Source organism: Zootoca vivipara, chromosome 1 (genome assembly GCF_963506605.1).
Source record: "Zootoca vivipara chromosome 1, rZooViv1.1, whole genome shotgun sequence".
NCBI classification, from domain to species: Eukaryota; Metazoa; Chordata; class Lepidosauria; order Squamata; family Lacertidae; genus Zootoca; species Zootoca vivipara.
The window spans coordinates 42,290,416-42,311,289 of record NC_083276.1 but is presented as its reverse complement, the minus strand read 5'-3'; the positions used below and the strand labels follow the sequence as shown (position 1 = coordinate 42,311,289).

The window sequence follows — 20,874 nt, the reverse complement described above, 5'->3', positions numbered from 1 at the left end:
CTTTTTTGAGGGAACGGAGAATGGAACCATAAGAATGGATGAAGTTAACATTGTTGGGACTAAAGGAGGTTAAAGGACCAACAGAGGCCAATTCCAAATGCGTTCAACTAGGCTCTTGTGTTTTGCAAGAATTTTACAGTTCTTCTGGTAAATAATGGTTCCTGACTTTATTTTTTAACTGGTAGTGCGCCAGCGTCAGGAGGAGAAGCGGCAGCAGGAGGAGACAAATCGTGTGAAAGAGCGTAAACGAAAGAGGGAAAAATATGCTGAAAAGGTATTTCAAATAACACTCCTGTTATTTTGTTACATTGTTGCTTTAAATATGTTTTTTTTTAATTACCTTCAGGAGCAGTAAGGCCACCCTGTCCCACCCAGGTTAATTTTAGTGCCTTCCTGATCAAGGAGGTTCAATCTTCCTGGGATAGCAAGTGATGCAAATTCTCCAATGGATGTGTCTCTGGTTTTAAGATTGTTGTTCTTCTGTCTTTTGCTTTGTATTTGCTTTTCCACATATAGGGTTAATTCAGATTTAAAGTGGGAATCTAGTCATTCTAATTTGATTGTAGCTCCCTTCTGAAGAGAATGAAAATTCTCAGTAAATATAATTTTTGCTGTCTGAAATGAATTTTCCTGAAATAATAATACTCAAGAGTACAGCCACCTTTGGATAGCAATGTTTCTAATCTGGCATTGAAAATGTTGCTGTTCTCAAATAGTTTAGTTACTTAAATTTTCATTATTTATACAGTTCTAATATGCACATTTTTGCAAACAGTTGTTCCTAATATAATGCATTTTGTATGTTCTTTTCACTAATATATGCATTTTATGCACACTTCACTAAAACACACATTTTTGTTAATTTTTTTGGTTGGAGAACTGCATTGCAAAGTTCAGTAAAGAGCCTGCTTTTAGCCACTTTTCCATGTTTTCCAGCCCTTTTGATGGTTGTTTCCTTAATTTGATTGCAGAAGAAAAAGGAAGACGAGTTAGACGGGAGAAAAAGGAAAGAAGGCATGAATCTGGTGATCCCGTTTGTTCCATCTGCAGATAATTCCAACCTCTCAGCTGACGGGGATGAGTCATTTGTTAGTGTCGACTCTGCCATGCCCAGCCCTTTCAGCGAGGTAGGAATTTCTTTACCAACACCATTGGGCTGCTTCATATGGGCTTCATCATTATGAGATGATCACAGTGTACACCAGCTGTGGATGGAGATAGCTGTACAACACTTTCCCAATCTTTAGAAACTTCTAGGTTAGCTTTGAATATATGGGCACAGCAGACATCAAATTGTCATTTGCCATTCTGACCATTTATGTGACATCTATTTTAAAGTATCTTGCACTGACTTCTTGTACATTTCCAGGCTCAGTTCAAAGTTCTGGCTTTAATTTTAAATGTCTTGGGACCATGATCCCGTTTGAGCCAACTCAAAGTTTAAGATCCACATCACAGGGCTGCTTCTGAGTGCTCACACTCAATAAGAATAGGTGAATGGCAGATGGAAAGAGGTTCTTCCCGGTGATGGGTCCCATTTGTGATAGGTGAGGGAGGCAGCAACACATTTTGTAGAAGACAAAGTAGGACCCTTTCATTCTCCAAGGCTTCTAGCAGTTGTTATAGTCTTGCATTTTTTAGTTCTATAGCACACTGATTTCAGCATGCAGGCTTAATCCAAAAGCATAGCTTAAAGGGTATACTGTATAACTTATGATAACAGGATGTAATGTGAACTTACAGACTTTTATTTTTATATGATCTAGATTTCCATCAACAGTGAGTTGCACATGGAATCCATCCCACCTGACGAGAGCAGCAATGACATGCTGGTGATTGTGGATGATCCAGCATCTTCAGCGCCTCAGTCAAGAGCTACTAACTCTCCTGCTTCCATCACAGGCTCAGTGTCTGACAACATGAATGGTTAGTATTGTCTTTAAACATGGCGCACAAGGAGCACAATGTGAGCTCTGTATATGGCCGTGCTTCTGAGCACTGCATTTGCTTACGGGCAGGACTGGAGTTTGTCTAGCAAATAATATCTCCTTCAGATTTGTTAGCTCAGGTGAAATCTGATGTGCTTGATCATTCACCGCTTAATTCTTTTGATTCTAAATAAGCTTCATAAGTTGGAGTAAGGACAAAAGTATGAAGTTGGCTCCTGTTTCAAATCTCAACTCGGGTGTAAATTTAATTGGATGGGTTTGGGCAACTCCTGTCTCTTTCAGCCCCATCTGCCTTACAGTTTAGGAGGATGATAATACTGACATATACCCATATCAACAGTGCCGAGCTTTTTTTATTATTGTATTTGAGAGGTTTCTTGCTTAGAGGTACATGTAGTAGAAAAATAAATTTTGAAACACCTTCAACTGCTCTGCCTTCCCTTTTAGTGCTTGACTGCAGGAGGCATTGAAAAGAAAAGTGACCAGAAGGGAAATAGGGATCTCAATCCTTCTCCCTGACTCATTTGGCTGAGTTGGGGTCTTCACCATTGCAGAATGCAGGCAAATTGCAGTTCTCTTAATTCCATTCTGTCCAAGTCTGAATAGTTACAAATGTTTCCTAAAATTACTGGTTTGAAAGGGGGGCTCTATTAATTACCGTATTTACGCGAATCTAATGCTCACCTTTTTTGGCCAAATTACGTTGCGAAAATTAAGGTGCTCATTAGATTCAGTGGCACATTTACATTTGCCAGCAAATACTGTTTTTGGTTTCAAGGTTCTGAAAATTGAGGTGCGCATTAGATTTGATGCCGCATTAGACTCGAGTAAATACGGTAGCTATCAGCAGTGCAAGTGCTAAGTAATGGGTGGAGTTGCTGCAGTTCCACAAAGCTGACTAATGTTACTGGTTTATGGGATCAGGCCATCAGCTTTACAGGTTAGAACTGTGGTTCCCAATTGGTGGTCTATGAACCCCAAGAGGTCTTTGTAACCCACCCAGGGTGTCCATGGCAAAAACTACCATAGAGATATCAAAATTTACAAAGGTAGGGGGTCCACAGTACAGTGGTACCTCGGTTTGCGACCACAATTGGTTCCGAGGAGCTGGTCGCTCCCCAAGTTGGTCGCTCCCCGAGGAATGTTTCTGCGCGTGCGCAAAGCACCGATAGAGCGCTTCTGCTCACATACACGCTGCACAGATTGCTTCTGCGCATCTGAGCACTGCAGAACCCGGATGTAAACACTTCTGGGTCCGTGGTGGTCGGAAACTTTTCCAGTAAAAATATAGAGTTTGGGATATACTCGCCATATAAGAAATATGACCCGGTATATAAGACGACCCCCAACTTTTGAGAAGATTTTCCTGGGTTAAAAAGTAGTCTTATTTGCAGGAATATACAGTATACGGTCACCATTTGTTACACGTCGCTAAATGTTATTTCTTTGTCGGTTTTGTTAAGGAATTTCAATGCAGGATATGCCCATCACAGGACGATGTCAGTCAGGTAGAAGCCGAGGCCGTCCCAAAGGCGCAAATGGTGGGTCAAAAAGCACAGGGAAAGGCCGGAGCCGGAAATCCACAGCCGGAAGTGCAGCTGCCATGGCAGGTGCCAAAGCAGGAGCAGCCGCCGCCTCCGCAGCCGCATATGCAGCATTTGGGTACAACGTGTCTAAAGGTAGGAGGCTGTGTGGGGCATGGAACACCCTTTATGCTTTGACACCAGGCCTTTAGCCGTCCTTAAGGAATCTGTAGGATATCTAAGTCTCCACTTGAATTCCAGAAATAAACAGTAGATTGCAAGAACTCGGGCCAGGAGGAAGATGAATTTCAAGTAAGTCATCAAAAGGTTTTATTTATGTAATGATGAATTCAAAAAGGAATCAATCCCAGTATAATAGTGAGGCAAATAAACATAAATTCCAGTGAAAAAATCCCAGGACAAGGCCCTGTTTTGACAATTCTTCATCAGCAATGTTTTAATGGTCAGAGTGTACCAAGTATGTCAAATAAAAACCTTTTGAAGACTTACTTGAAATTCATCTTCCTCCTGGCCCGAGTTCTTGCAATTTACTGTTTATTTCTGGAATTCACCAAGAACTCCAATTTCTACAGTAATTCCACTTGAAATTCAGGCATGTTGAAGTTCCAGCGCATATGATGGTATAAAAGTTCATTTCTAGTCCATGAAAGATAAGCAGTTAGGTAGAACTGTTGTCGGCTCAAGTCCACATTTTTGCTCCTATCACTATGTTTATTCAGTGGTACCTCTAGTTACGAACTTAATTCGTTCCAGAGGTTCGTTCTTAACCTGAACCTGTTCTTAACTAGAGGCGTGCTTCGGCTAATGGGGCCTCTTGCTGCCACTGCACCCCCGACACACAGTTTCCATTCTCATCTTGGGGCAAAGTTCTCAACTCTTTGTAACTCAAGGTACCACTGTAATTAAAAGGTTCACTCATTTTCTGGGGACTAATTAGCCTAATAAGTCACTTTATCACAATTATCACCAATTATGATTGGTCAGATTAAGCCTTGGTACTAAATACTCGTGCAAAAAATAGAATGTTTTCCTTTTCTTTGACAGCTTTCTTTCCACTGTAATGAATGGGCTCAGATTTTGATACTCACTGCCTTGGGTATCCTTGGGGTAAAAGGGCAAGATACTTTTTTTCTTTTTTCTTTGCTAAAGTTGTCAGTAAATCTCTTGGTTAATATCAATCCTGCAGTTTTCATTCTGTATGCAGTTAAAAAGCTATAGTCTGGGTGTGGCCCATTGAGGAAGAATTTTGCTTTTTGTCGCTAGGTATGTCTTCAGGCAGCCCTCTTCAGACTCCGCTCACCCGACCTGCTGGACTTTCAGACTTTGGACAGTCAAGCGCTACTTCCCCCTTGAGTAAAGGAAACAGCATTTGTGGAACCTCCAAACCCTTAAACCTGACAGGTTCCTTGGCACCAGAAACCTCAATCCGAAAACAAAACAAAGGAGCCCACACTTCAGGTGGGCGATAGTAATTCTGAAACCCTGGAACCTGTGTGTCTCCATATCGGCTTCCTAAACAGCCCACCCATGCCTACCAGCAAAAGGGTTTACAGAGGATGCCTTGTTTCCATCCCACATGTGGGCTTGAGGAGAAGACAACTGCACTACTGGGGCAAGAGGTATTCTGCGTGCACTTCCGTGTGTAGCCCACATTTGTTGTCTTTGCAGATTTGGGATGAGGAGGGACAGAGACTTGGGATGCTTGAGCTTAACTTTTCCATTAGGCTTTTTTCTGGCATCCTACAAATCATGCAGGGAAAGGATCCGGCTTCCACACGAGACTGGCTGCGAGATCTCCTCCCCCTTCATTTGTACCCACACCAGCGCCCTTTCCCCCCCTCGTCTTTCAGGTATCATACGGAATTCAACTCCATTCTTATAAGAAGGAGATCAGCAACTAAACTTGGGGGGGGGGTGCCCCGCAGATTCAGAGGAGCTTTCTGGCTGGTGCACCCTTTTTAAGGGAGCTGTGGAGAAACATCTTGGTGGTTCTAATGAATGGTGGATGCAATGAAGAAAAGACTCTAGGGGAAAGGAGAGGGGAGTTTTGCACTGTGTCCTAGAAAGGGTCTTTTGTCAGTATCATGCTTCTGAACTACTAGAGTACTGCTTGGTTGGCTAAACGACAATAGGACAGATTAGAGCTTTTGAGAATGATGTTGCTGCCTCTGCCTCACAGAGCAGAAGGAAGTTTCAAATTGCCAATTAGCATTGCAAAACCCAGGCTCAGATACATTTCCTTTCATAGCTCTGGGTTTTCAGTACAATTTCTTGGATTTGGCTTATGTGGGACTCTTCAATGTTTTAGATTATAAAGCCATTTTGTGGGCGATTACAAGAAGAAATTTGAGTAGTGGGGAATTGTCCCTGGTTTTCATCTCATTGTGCCATAGAAGAGTTTTTTTAAAAAACATGTTTTAGGTACCACTGTTGGCCATACCACAAAGGATGTGCATTGGGGAATGCTTCCATTCTCCCGTTCCATACAGCCCCCAGCTAAAACGATGTCTTTCATTCCAAGCCATCCATTCACTGTGTTCCTTTTTCTTAGCAAGGCTCATTTGTCAGCAGTGTCCACACCCAGCAGGTTTGGATTGCTCCACTGTGATGAATCCAGAACTAGCAAAGCTCTGTGAAGCTAGTGAAAGTTGTTAGAGAGCAGCAACGCCATTAAGTGCAACTCTTTGTTGTGGAATTCTATTCTGAATGCACAAGAACCACCTGCTTTTGGCATGATATATATACGTATAAATATATATCTTCTGTCTGCATTGCACTGAGATGAAGGAGGGAGGCAGTTCTTCTGCCTTCACATTTACATTAAATGGGTTTTCTTTCTGGGCATTTTCATCTTTCGAGGGAGAACCAGGTTACGAGGTGAAGATCTTAGCTAAGGCAGCAAAGGATTTTTCAGTCTCATGCACCTTGCCTGGTGTCCCACAGTGTAGAGCAAGTGCTTCCTGTTGACTCTGCCTTTAATTTGCACACCTGAAAATAGCAGAAATAAGTTCAGTTAAATTGTGTTTGTTTATTTTAAAAAAACCAGATTTGGAGGGAATAATTGGGTGGGGAGGGGATATTTAAGTTAAATCATGAAGATTTTACCCCACCCCGCTCAGATTCACATGTGTATATACAGTGTTTAGAGGGAATCAGAAAATGCCAAGCCTTTTTTTCCTCTTTGAATGTGCTGTCTATTTTTATAACTGAACTTGTACATATGTATACAAAGAGACACATCTTTCTTTTACTAACTGGAGAAATGAATCTTAAATAAAATGGAGTGAGATAATTTTATGTAAATTCAGTCTCTGTGGCTTATTATTCCATGATGAAGTTTGGTGAAACAAGGTATGTGCTGAAGTGCTTCATTTTCTAATTATTTTACACCTGCCTATGTCTAAGGAATAACTACATGCAGCAGGATACACAGACTGTGCACAGGGGATTGCAGAAGACTCCTTGCCATTACAGTCTTGGAGCCATCTGACTGATAAATCAGTGGCTAAAATACAAGTGATTTTCATTTCTCACCCTGTCCTTGCATCCAGTATGAGGTTTCCCCCTTTCTGATAGCGCTGCAGTGTCCATCAGGGGTGGGGTGGGGGTACAGATGTTAGCAAATGTCATACTGTTCTGTATGGTGGTGGGAATTTTTGTTACATGAATAGCACTGCACATTGTAGGTGTGGTAGATTAAATACCTCCCCTGCATCCTCTTCTCCCACCTTGCTTAAATACCAAACTGGGCCCACAGTATCATGGTATATTTCCTGCATAATTTGCAAGCCTGGCAGCTGACAGTGATTTGTGAGGAGATCAACATGATCCCATGCTATGAAAAGCAAAAGGATCCATAATGTTTGAACTTTTCTTTCTGTGCTAAGGGAAACAGTAACACACAAGTGTGGTTGTTTTATATTGATTATTGGTAAGTATAAGTTCAGTTGTGTAGTCTCATTTTTATTTTTTAGCAAAATAAGGAGTCATTATTTCATGCACCAAAAATATTGATTAGTTCCCTCTTTGCCAGGTTTGTCATTCCTTTGGTGTGTAGGTTTACCCTGATTCCTTCCTGGTGATTAACTGTCAGTTTGCTGCTTCCCACAAGCTAGACATTTGCTAGATAAAAAGGCTTATCAGAAGATAGTTGGGTCTTTTAAAATACTTTGCACAGAGTTTTGCAGGTGGCACCAAACAGCAGTGCCTGTAAACCTCTTTCGGATGACCCAAAATGCCTTTGCGATGCAGTTGGCCAGAAGTTTCCTACCCCTGATTTACACCAACAAAGAGCGGGGCTAGCAAAGTGCTAAGAAGATCTTTACAAAACATTACACCCTTTCTGTTTTTTCTTCACCACCTTCTCTTCTTATATCAAACTTTCTAAAAACTATTTGTTTTGCCTGTGTGTTTATGTATACTTCTAAAACTCACATAAGCTGTACTGGTCATCATATGAGGCAGAGCTTTTAATACTCTTTTGTGAATCTTGCTTCGCTTTGGATATATTTAAAGTAAAAAGAAACATTTTGAGGAGCTCAGCTTTCTAAAAAAGTTGAGTGCAGCATTTGGGGGGGGATGAATCATGAGAATTAGACATAACAAAAAAAATAAGCTGCATGAATGCTAAAATGATCTGGGGAGAGGGGCAACAGCCGTCAGCCATCATACCTTTTTATCATGGGGGTATGAACGAAGGGAAGCAAACTAGCCCAGAAAGATGAGGCAACTACTGTGCCAAAGGAGTATCTCTAAACTTTTCTGTCAGGATTAGAAATGGGGAAATATTTAGCTATTTCCTGTTTTATAAGATTACTAGCTGACCTGGCCACGCGTTGCTGTGGTTCTTTCCTGTGACACCCCACCACCCTGTCCCAATCCATGACGTATCCTGCCCCTCCTCCCTCCACCCCGGCTCATCCCTGTGTTTCGGTAGGATACCCTTCCCTCTGTTGTCCCTGGGGAGTGTTGGCCCCTCCCCCCTGTATCTCCATACCTTGGCCTCCACCATTCGAAAAGGAACTGTCAGCTTCTAGGTTCTATTTCCCAGCATGCACTTTTGTCTGAGCCTTCTGTTGTCCCTGGGGAGTGTTGGCCCCTCCCCCATGTATCTCCATACCTTGGCCCCCACCCTTGGAGAAGGAACTTTCAGTTTCTGGGTTCCATTTCCCAGTATTTACTTTTGTCTGAGCCCTCTGTTGTCCCCTCCCTCCTGTATCTCCATACATTGGCCCCTGCACATGCATCATGAACATTTCTATATATTTAGATTAAGGATCGGGGGTGATGATGCGCCCTGGGACCCAGAGAACTACAGTACTTTAAAAATCCCGACCGGGGGGGGGGGGTCAAATAGCGAAGCCCCACAGCCCCGTAGCAACAGACAGGCCCAGACAGAAGGAGGGGTGGTCATATGGGCCACTTGGTGTGGGCCTCCAAATCCAAAGGGGGCCTCGGTCAGCATATTCACAATCAGTAAAATGAAAAGTAACAAAAGGGTTAAAAACAGGGCCACATTATCTACCTGGCCCGGGCCTCTGTCTGGCCCTGCAAGGGCCTGGCAACAGAAGGCACGTTCTGTAGCACCCGAGTTGTTCAGTTCCATAAAAAACCCAGGAAGTGGCAAGGGGAAGGTAGGGGATTGTAAATGGGGGGGGGATTGAGCACTGCAAATATCTGAGGACTTAAACTGGGGAGAGAAAGTGCATGGTTGTTTTTTTAAATAAAAAAAAGACGCAGAGGCTTGCAATCAGTCGTAGTATATAAAGCCCTTACTTAAAATGGCCGCCGGAGCCTTGCATGTGACACAACGGAGCCTTGCATGTGACACAATGATGAACGACTGCCTAATGCTGCCAGGCGTTTATTAATGCAGCCGCCAGGAGAGGCTTTGGGCTTGGGCTTTGGGGGTGGAATGGCTGTTTTGGTGGTTGTTGGACAGTTGCTCCCCCCACCCTCACCCCGCCCATGACCTATTTGGGCTCCTCCTCCCCCCACCCAGGGCTCCATTCGGGATAGTATTTAAAGGGCTCCATTCAGGATAGTATTTAAAGGGCTGTAGAGCTGAGGCCTAGTCTGTAAAATGGAGCTGAGGTCTAGTCTTTAGGCTGTAAAGTAGAGGCAAGGCCTTGGCTTGGGCTAGTATTTAAATGTGACCCGAGGCCTCCACCCTGCCTCCCCATTTCTTGGCCCTGGCCTGACACTGTGGGTTGTCTGGTAATGGCCGCCTTGGTGGTTTCAGTTGCTTGGTTGATGACATCATTATTTTGTGGGTGTGGTGTAGACTCCATGGGGAGGGAGGGGATGTAGGAGGAGGAGCTGAGGGAATAACGCTCATTTCCAAATTATACTCTCTTTGAGGGCGCTGTTTTACTTTGTGGAAGTACTTGTGGAAGTACTTACTTTTCATTTCCAAATTATACTCTCTTTGAGGGCGCTGTTTTACTTTGTGGAAAACCAGGTTTATACCTGCCCAGGTGCGGAATTTGAGGGATTTTCTTTTCCAACAACGCTCGGGGAGTGGCCTGGATCGTTGTGTCAAAATTTCAGGACGATCGGTCAAGCGGTTACGGAGAAAAGTTCAGCCGACACTTTCAAGATTTTTACATTTATATATATATATATATATATATATATATATATATATATATATATATATATATATTGTTGATTCCTCAAGTGTAGCTAAAGAACTGTGTTTTCTTCAACATGGACAGTTGCTAACCATAGCTGCCAAGTTTTCCCTTTTCTCGCGAGGAAGCCTATTCGGCATAAGGGAAAATCCCTTTTAAAAAGGGATAACTTGGCAGCTATGTTGCTAACTGGATTGATTTATTCCGATTCTGAGTTTAAATCCCTGCAACATAGCTTTCTTGTTGTTATCTCGGTTTTTGCCCCCCTCCAGTTCTCCATAGGGCTTTAGTATGTGTGTGAATGGCCCATAAGGTAGGATTGCCAGACCTTCTGAATAGACTAGGGAAGCACCCCCACCCACCCTTAGTCAGGAACTCTTTCTGCAAATCTGAGGACATATTAGCTACATATCTGCTTTTAAGTGAGGGGAAGGGGCACATAAATTGCAATTGTGGGAGGTGGGTCAGTCTAGATCAGAAGCTTAGCCCTGAGGGTTGGAGGAATTCTCTTTCCCAGCTCAGATTAGGGGCATCATCTCTGCAATTTGCATGCAGGAGAAGAGCTCAGCTGAAGGGAAGGTTTTTATCAATTGTAAATTGCAGGTGGGTGGGGTCCCAATACAAAGCAGGACCACAGTGGGGCTGTAGGATTAAAGTCACCTGCCCCTACACTTGAGTTGCATTCATAGATGATCATGGACTGACTGGCAAGTCATGGGGCGGGAGAGGAACACACTCAAAGGCACAGATCTATAGTTAGTATAATGTAGTTTCGCCCTGATTCTTCACATGTACATGAAAGCCCCTCATTAGATTTTTCAGCCTCTGCTTCATGCAACTTGAGTTGCATTCATAGATGATCATGGACTGACTGGCAAGTCATGGGGCGGGAGAGGAACACACTCAAAGGCACAGATCTATAGTTAGTATAATGTAGTTTCGCCCTGATTCTTCACATGTACATGAAAGCCCCTCATTAGATTTTTCAGCCTCTGCTTCAGCTCCTTCAGAATCCTAGATCCTTTTCACTTGTTGCTTTCCTAGTAAGCTATTCAAGGGTTTAAAGCTCATTATCTCTCTGCTAAATGCTGAATAAGATCTTTAAGTGGATTTCACTTGAGAGTCTCTTAATCTCTTAGCCTTAACTTCACTTGACACCAGCTGAGCTACCCATGCTGTGTTTAATACTGTCTCTGACTTTTGCTTACTTTCTCATGTGACATATTTCAAGGGATGCCCCCTCCTTGACTTCAGTAACTTCTTCAGTAACAACTGTTGTCCCAAAACCTATACTCCTATTCTCTCCAAAGGATAGCCATGGCTATAGTACTACTTGGAACTTCTCTATTTTTCTGCTTCCGCATCCATAATTATTCCTTTTGTACTTCATTTTACACCATGGATTAGGGTCCTGTGGCCCTTCAGATGTTTTTGGGGTTAGGGTTAGGGTTAGGGTCCCAGCTGGGGCTGTTTGGGGTTGGAGCTGTTGGAGATTCACAAACTGCCCATCCCTGTTTTATTTTCCAGCTCTAACTGCCTATGTTAAAACTGAGAACAGCGGCTGCACGGGTATTTTAGTGGGTGGGGAGACTAAGCACTTTTTGTTGATAGTCATTTTTATGGACATTCCCACAACCTTCCAGAGCAAAGGTTGCAGGAGGCATGGGGGACCATAGTGGGAAGGAGCCAAGCCAAAAAAAATTCTCCCATCCCATTCCACTGATTGGAAATTTACAATGTAAGAGATTGGTACTTAATGTACCTGCGAGAATGAATCATTTCTTAATCTCTCTTGTCTCAGCCTTCTCTTCCTCCTTCCCCCGAAAGCATTATTCAAGGAATGCACCTCGCTAACAAAGCCACAGCTGTTAGAAAGTTATGTGCGTATATGACAAGCCACTTGCTTTGAGCTATTGTGATTAAAATGCTTTTGTAATACGAATGTTATGCTTAGACATTCCAAGATGCTGCAAAGGCTCTTGATAAATAAGAGGCAAACAGGATACTGTGGGCAAATATCCTGCTTCTTTACACTGCGAACAACCTATATTAGATTGCTTATAGCAGCAATGCTCAGAATTTGCCAGTCTCCCTAAGTCAAGGTGGGGGATGGGGACATTTTGTATCACTGCAAATAGAATCAAGATAGCAAAGGGCAGGTTGTCTGGTGCCAATGGCTTTTGATATTGGAAGTACTATCAGTCAAATTTTTCTCAATGGAGAGTGCTGATTCTGTTTGCTCTAGGATGCAAACAAGAAGGATGTTTGCTATACGATGCTATAGTTTGCAAAGAAAGCAAAAAAAAAAAATGCTTGAAAAAGAGGGGCTACCTTGAGCACATTCAACACAAACCCAGAAAGTGAAACCAAACTCAGTGTAATATGCTCAGAGGGTCTCACCCCAGTGAGCAACCTGCAATAGCTCAGTCCATAGAGCATGAAACTCTTAATCTCAGGATTATGGGTTCGAGCCCATGTTTGATAAAAAGATTTCTGCATCGCAGGAGGTTGGACTAGATCACCTTTGTGGTCTTCCATCTCTACAGCTCTATGATATAGTAGTATGAATTCTTCAGCTGAAGTTTCCAAACCATGTTTAGAGGCAGCCCTGTGTATAATGTGTTGCAGTAGTCTAAACTAGAGGTTACCAGAGTATTAGCAACAGAATTTAGGCTATCCCTGTCCAGATAGAGGTGCAGCTGTTTAACTGTTTTTAACTGTATTTTTAACTGTATTTTCCTGCATATAAGACTACTTTTTAACCCAGGAAAATCTTCTCAAAAGTCGGGGGTCGTCTTAAACGCCAGGTCGTATTTCTTATACGGCGAGTATATCCCAAACGCTATATTTTAACTGAAAAATTGGGGGGTCATCTTATACGCCGGAAAATACGGTACTGTTTTTTCTATGTTTTTAGCCTTGAGTTCGGTCAGGGAAAATGTAGGGGTAGAAATGAATGAATGAATATTTAAACTGATACAGCTTTCCTCCTAGAAACTCTGTAATTTCCAGTTCTTTTTATACGGCTGATATCCTTGCACTCAATTTACATTTAGACTGCAAACATTTCTTTTGCTTTAATGCATTTTGTCTGGTGTTTGCTTTCTACAGCAGTGCACGTCACAGACAGTGCCATGTATTTAACAAAACACTGAAAAGCTCTTAGCAACTCCCCAGTCCCAGTGTACCAACAGCTTGATGGCCTCCATGCCTGCGGTGGAGCTTCATGACAAACGTATCTCTGCAGTGCTCTGAAATGCAAGTATGTGTTTGAAGTGTCCAAATAGGACTGTGAAAACCCAGGTTCAACTCTCCACTTAGCCATGAAGCTCACTGCGCAACCGTGGTCTTGTCACTCAGCCACACCTGCTTCACGGAGTTGTAGTGCAGGTAGAAGTGGTTGGGGGGAGAATGAGGCCTACCACCCTGAGCGCCACAGAAAAGCTGTGGGATAGAACTGCAATGAATACAATGTTGAAACATAATCAGGGGTCGGCAAACTCTTTCAGCGAGGGGGCCGGTCCACTGTCCCTCAGACCTTGTGGGGGGCCGGACTATATATTTTTTGGGGGGGGGGATGAACAAATTCCTATGCCCCACGAATAACCCAGAGATGTATTTTAAATAAAAGGGCACATTCTACTCATGTAAAAACATGCTGATTTCTGGACCGTCCACAGGCCGGATCTAGAAGGCGATTGGGCCAGATCCGGCCCCCAGGCCTTAGTTTGCCTACCCATGCTCTACATGGTTCCAGAAAGCAGCCATCACCCTTCTGCCATATCTGGCACCTCTGGGGAGAATCTCCCGTCCTTCCATTGCATTTCCTCAAATTGTGCAAATATATTTTAGTATAAGTGCCTTGATGTCCGTTCTATGTGCAATGCTGAGAACTGAAGATTTTTAGCAAAATTTGCATCCTCCCTTTGGTTGTGAGAACCCTGTGAATTCTATGGTTTTCCAGTACATCAGAGCTTTCCAACTGTGTGTCGGCTGCAGTGTGTAGGTGTTATCATGTGGACGCTCCGCATGCTCCTGGGACTAGAAAGGGGTTAGTTTCACCTCCAGTTTGCTAGTAAAACTGAATTACTGTGTCGCAAAATGATGATGCATGTCTAAAAAGTGTGTCACCAACATGAAAAGTTTGGAAAGCTCTGCAGTGCGTTAACCTTAAATGAACCTCCATTGACCTATGTGGATTTTTATAGGTAACAAGGAACTCATGAAACACCTTTGAAACTGTTATAACAACTTTCAGGTCTCACGCAGTTCTGCAGAAGCATAGTGAATTACAGTAGAAATTGGAGTTCTTGGGAAAGTCCAGAAATAAACGATATATTACAAGAACTCAGGCCAAAAGAAGATGGATTTCAAATAAATCTTCACAAGGTTTTATTGATGTGATGCAAAGTTTAAATGGGAATCAATCCCAATGTTGAAGGCAAATAAAGGTAAATTCCAGTAAAAATCAGGACAAGGCCCTGTTTCGACTATTCTTCGTCAGCAAAGATTCACAGCTCAAAGTGTACAGGTCAAAGCATATTTGGTCACTTTGACCTGTGAATCTTTGACCTGTGATTGCCAGAAGTCTTATTGAACACATTTGGCTTTACTACAGAGGACAGGGCTGCATGTCGCTTCCTTACCTTACCCCCCAGAATAATGGTTGTGCAAGAAGAGTGACAAAGTCTGATTCCAGAGGAACTCATCTGACCCCAAGGATAAGTGCCCCTACAGTTGTTAAGGAAGCATCTTTGTGGGAAGATTCCATGCCAATTAAGGTGATTTTCAAGTTTGCATAGATGTGTAGGAAGCCTAGGAGAGTTGAACTTGAGCAGCAAACGCTTGAATTTGGGAGTCTCTGGCAGCCATTCTAACGAAAGAAGATCTCCCTGGGCCAAGTAAGAGCTGGTCAGCAATTGCAATGATTGTTCCCCACATAAAGAGGAGGCGCATTTTGCGCAGTCGCACGCAGCCCCCTGGGATCCCTAAAGGCAGCCCTGGAAGTTTGGAAGCCGGCACTACCTACCTGGCCTGGATACTGGTGTTCTCCGCCCACTCTGTTAGCCGTCCAATCCAGCTCAGGGAGGCGGGCCGGGGGTATTGGCCAGGTAGGAACAGGTAACCTTACCTTGCACACGGTGGAAGGTGTAAATGGGGCAAAAGGGGGGGCATTGACCAAACGCATAGGCCGTCATTGCCCTCCCCCTCCAGCGGCTGCGATCAAGGGGGGCGGGCTATCTGCTTGAACATATGTTATCCAGAGTTAGCCCAACCCCCACACATGCTGGACAACCCTGAAAATTACCCCACCCCCGGCTGGGGGCTGGGAGGGATATACGCCCCCAAAGCCTGTGCCAAGGTCTCCCTACATCTGAATTCTTAATAAAGATGTGGCCAAATTTAATCCCATCAAAACGTTGTCTTGTGTCATTATTCCACTCGGGGGCTGCCGGGGTTTGGGGGGAGACTCCGCCTGACTGCGCAATGAGATCACAGCAGCTTTACAATTTCTCCAGGCATAGCAGGGAAAGCAGGAGTGAGCAATGTTCAAGCATTAGGGGTGAGTTGAAGGTTTACTAGCTGCTGACCCCTATTTGGGCGGGTTCAAAGTCGAGGCTGGGATTTTGGTGAAGGCATCTAATTTTCCTTCTAACCTATTGATGGAAGCTGATAGTGCCATCCTTTCATCGGCTAACTGCAGACAGAATTCCTGCAAAGTCCTCAACTCCACTGATTGTACTATATCACATAGAGATTTAAGATGTGAGTCAGAGGAGGGAGGGAGGCCATCTGGGCTGGGGATTATATCCAACGGCGATTTGCCTCCTGGTGAATAGGTGTTTGAAATCGTTGGAGGATGATGTGGACAGTCTACCTCAGGCATCCCCAAACTGTGGCCCTCCAGATGTTTTGGCCCACTCCCACGATACCTAGCTAGCAGGACCAATGGGCAGGGAAGATGGGAATTGTAGTCCAAAACATCTGGAGGGCCGAAGTTTGGGGATGCCTGGTCTACCTGCTAAGAGGTGTTGAGAGAATTATTTGAAGTCGTTGCAGGATCATGCAGGCAGTCTGACTGCTTGGAGGAAACAGGTGAGGGAGGCATGAGATTGCAGAAAAACTCCTCCAGTGATGAAATAGAAGGCTCTATAATCTTAAGAGGAGAGTTCAGCCCAGTGGGTCCTGCATTACTGGGAAATGGCTTCCATAGAATTCTGACTAGAATGACTGGGAGCTGTCCATCTTGATGTGGACTCTGAAAATCCTTCAAAATCTTTGAAGGATGGGAAAGATTGCTGACAATCTGATGGATCTGAAAATTTATTCTTGGACTTGAGTAATGTTTGATCTCAGATAAGCTGTGTGCAAATGGAAAAGGTTGCTACTTTTCTTGGATAGATTTCTAAAAAAACAATGCTAATTATTTAGTAAGTTTTATTAAAACATAGGGATTATTTTGGAGTTAAAGTTGGTGTTATTGGGGTGTAAGTCAGTGGCATATGTGTACAAATAGACATCCACTGGTGAATCTCAGGTCTCTCTTACCATTTGAGCCCATTTTCTACTACCGGTAGTGGACCTGAGCAGACATAATACTGCATTTATTTCTTAAACAGACAAAGACCACTGTTGATATTGGCTGTTGCTTGTGCAAAGAAGTAAGTTCTCTCCCTGTTGTCTTTACCTTATCAGCCTCTGTGGCGATCAGTTTAAAAATTAGCCAGGCTGTAGAGGGTTAACCCTGTTAGAACCCTAAGAACCCAAGGGGGAGGGCTCTGGGGGATTATAAAAACCCCAACCCTGGAGTCAGTTGTTGTTGTTGTTGTTGAAGGGAGTTGTTGGTTGAAGTCAGTCAGGTTAGAGTTGGTGTGAAGAGAAGAGCTGGTTAATATTGAGGTGGTTATTAAACAGGGAGATAGACAGGATACAGTGTGATGAGAATAGTGATTGATAATATTAGTTATTGTTAGAGGTAATAGGCCGGTAACTGAGATTTAGAGGTATTAGGCCGGTATAGGAAGAATCTGTTATTTGAAACCGTTTAAGCTTGTACCGTAACCATCACGCATAAGAACATTCAAATAAACTATCTTGTTTTGTTTTAAGATATCCTGGTCTGAGGTGTGTGAGTGACTGAATGTATTGTTTGTCGTAGGCACATCACCAATAGACCGTTAAACGTCCGGGGGTGATGTGCAGGTCTGAGTGACCGCGACATAAACTGGCGGCAGAGCGGTGGGATAGATAGAACAATAGATAGATTGATCAATATAAGTGAGGCATACACTGGTGGCAGCATCGTGTTTCGAATCCAACACCCACACGCCTATTTGTTTGAGAGACTGACAATTTTGAGTTTTCTGACAAGAAGTGTCAGGATTTAAGAAAGATTGAAAGTGGAAGAAATTAAGTAAGAGCCTACAATCCAGTGAGAAAGGAAGGGCATACACCTGGAAGGGGAGAGGGTTAATTCTGAGAGAAATTAACTGGCCCTAGGGTGTAGTGCAGGAGTTCCTAATTGCTGAGAGATTGTAGAGGAGACGGACTTACTTTAATTTCAAAACTATTTTGGCTGAGAGGGTTTTATTTGGAGAGGTTGATAAAGTACGCTGGAAAAGGTTAAGAGGGAACCTTAGGCGTGACTTTACACCTAATTTTGGAAAACCCAGCCGGAAGAAATAGTTTTAAAGAGACAATATTTTATTTCAACCAACTTTATTAAACAACCAACATATAATAAAAAAATGCCACTGAAGAAAAGTAAACCAGCTATTAGCGAAACTTCTGTTGAAAGAACTCAGGAGGAAAATGGGTCTTTACAAATTGAAGAGTCTAGAGCGGAAACAGTTAGTGAAACCCCATCTGAGGGAAGGGTTCCTCAAATGTCTGAGGAATTTGAGAAATGGAAATTAGAGAAAGAATATAGTTTGAAACTAGAATTAGAAAAGTTACAAGCTGAGAAGGAATATCAGTTGAAAGAAAAAGAAATAGAACTGAGAGAGAAAGAAATTATGCTAACAATTGAGAGGGAAAGAGAGAGAGAGGAAAGGGAATATCAATTGGAATTGAGAAAATTAGAATTAACAGCGCAGGAGAACCAGAACAACAGTAATAATACACAAACTACTAGTAAGGTAGATTTGAAGCGTTTTCCAGAATATAAAGAAAAAGACAGTGCTGAGGCATTCCTCATTTCCTTTGAAAGGGCATGTGAAGATTTTAACATTAAAGAGGAGGAGAAAATGTCCATCTTGAGAGCTAGAATAAGTGGGGCTCTAACTGATATTTATTCACAAATGCCATTGGAACAGTCCAAAGATTTTAGTTCTTTTAAACAACTTGTTTTTTCGAGGTTTGGGATTACCTCAGAACGTTAAGACAACAGTTTAGGAGTGTCAGTAAATTGCGAGAGGAGACTTTTGCCCAGCTGGGGGCTAAGTTAACAAATTATTTAAACAAATGGTTGGAACAAGAGGGTGCAGATTCTGTGGAGAAAATTACGGAAGTTATTGCCTTAGAGCAGTTTTATGACACCATAAATACACATTTAAAATATCTCATAAAAGAAAAGAGGCCTGCAACAGTATTAGAAGCTGCTAGATTGGGAGATGAGATTAATGAAATAAGAGATCACGCCTATGATGGTCCAAGAAAAAATGAAAAACATTGGGGAGAGTTAAATAAAAATAAAAAACAGACTCCACCAACAAAATTTACCTCACAAGGGGAAAATAAAAACTTCCCCTCAGGCCCCAGTACCTCAACTAAGACATCCACCATATCGGGGGTAGCTGAGGAAAAACGTATGAAATTTGGTGGGGGTGAAAAGCCTGATATCATTTGTTGGAGTTGTGGAAAAAAAGGTCACAGGCAAGCCTTTTGCAGAAATGAGCCAGGAAAACATAAGTTATATAATAGCGGGTCTCCCAAGCAGACATATTGTGTCAGAGCCTTGGAGTCGACCTCTGCTAATGCTGAAGTTGCCACGACGACGCAAAACACGGATAGGCCGCAACCAGGGGAGACAGTACCTTTAGCTAGAGTGATGGAATGTTACCTTATTCAGCGAGATGAGAATTTATTAAATCGAACAGGGGAAGAAATATGGATTGAGGGTAGAAACTTTATAGCTCTGAAGGATTCGTGCTCGCAAGTGACTATATTGCTTTCTGAGCTTGTTCATAAAAAAGCTTATATCCCAGGAAAAACAATCACACTGAAGGGAATCTCTTCAACTCCTGTAACCTTGCCAGTCGCTTCGGTACAGCTAAGATTTAAGAATTGGTCAGGTCAATGGCAAGTGGCTGTGTCACCAGAAATCCCAGCAGCAGCATTAATTGGTTGGGATCTTATAGACCATGTACAGAGTGCACTGGTAATCACTAGAGCACAAGAACAGCAACATTTAGTCAGCACTGACTTATCTGATGAAACAGTTACTGAGGAAAATTCTGAAACAGTTTTAATTCCTTTGGTTTCTAGTCAACCTTCTAAGTTTGCTGAGAGCCAAAAGGCTGATACAAGTTTACAGTCTTGTTTTGAGGCAGCTGCAAATAATAAAGAAATATCCCCTGAGAGCCCTGAACGTTTTGAGGTGAAAAGAGGATTGTTATACAGGGAAGTGCTTTTAAAACCAGAGAGAGGAGGGGATGAGCTTCACCAACAGCTAGTGGTGCCCCAAGAATATAGGGGGAAAATAATGCAGCATGCTCATGGAAGTGTGTTTGGGGGACATATGGGTATAACCCGCACCAAAAAGAGGGTAGCCCAAAATTTTTATTGGCCCGGAATGGGGAGTCAAATTAAACAATTTTGTAAGGCTTGTCATACTTGTCAACTGCAAGGAAGTGGGCAAGATAAAACTAAAGCTAAACTTTGCCCCTTGCCAGTAATATCAACCCCATTTCAGCGGTTAGGGATCGATTTGCTAGGACCCCTCCCAAAAGCCACACGCAAAGGAAATTGTTTTATTTTGACTATTGTGGACTATGCCATAAAAGAAGACCCCCAAGAGATAAAAATACCCTGTTGGGAAAGGGACGCGCACACAAATACAGTAACTGAAGTAAAGATAGATGCACAACTTACACCATCACAACACACTGAAGTACAGCAGATTTTATTTGAATTTAAACATTTATTCAGTAATAAACCCGGAGTAGCCAATGGAGTGTTGCATAGAATTGATACGGGAGATGCTAAGCCCACAGCTGTAAACCCATACCGCATTACAGGCAGTTATGTGGAGAAGGTGACAAAAGAAGTGAAAGAAATGCTGGCAGCTGGAATAATTCGTTCCTCTGAAAGTGCATGGGCAGCTCCAATACTTTTATTGACCAAGACAGATGGGAGTTTACGTTTTTGTTTGGACTTCAGAAATTTAAATTATGTGACCAAGTCTGATGCTTACCCGATGCCACGTTTAGACGATTTAATAGAGACTATTGGTAGATGTAACTATATTTCCAGCTTAGACCTTACCAAAGGATACTATCAAATTAGAATGGACCCCAAAGATAGAGAGAAAACAGCCTTCCGAAGCCCCATAGGCCTTTATGAATTTAATGTAATGCCATTTGGACTAAAAAATGCACCCGCCACTTTCCAAAGGTTGATGGATAAAACATTACAGGGTTTACAAAATATAACTATCGCATATTTGGATGATATTGCAATATATAGTATGACCTGGCAGGAGCATAAAACACATTTAAAATTAGTGTTGCAAAGACTTCAGAAGGCAGG

At 42.8% G+C, this 20,874-nt stretch overlaps 1 protein-coding gene across 2 annotated transcripts in view; it reads left to right on the top strand.

Moving 5' to 3' along the window:
* Window positions 1-9,111, top strand: part of INO80 (INO80 complex ATPase subunit) — a 67,607-nt gene extending 58,496 nt beyond the window's left edge. For both annotated transcript variants that reach the window (XM_035111519.2, XM_035111512.2), the window contains exons 32-36: window positions 186-274; window positions 972-1,127; window positions 1,767-1,926; window positions 3,413-3,628; window positions 4,757-9,111. In XM_035111519.2, coding sequence (XP_034967410.1) covers window positions 186-274; window positions 972-1,127; window positions 1,767-1,926; window positions 3,413-3,628; window positions 4,757-4,962 — 827 coding nt within the window. In that variant the 3' untranslated portion in view covers window positions 4,963-9,111. The remainder of the gene's footprint in view (window positions 1-185; window positions 275-971; window positions 1,128-1,766; window positions 1,927-3,412; window positions 3,629-4,756) is intronic.
* The last annotated feature ends 11,763 nt before the right edge of the window (window positions 9,112-20,874 follow it).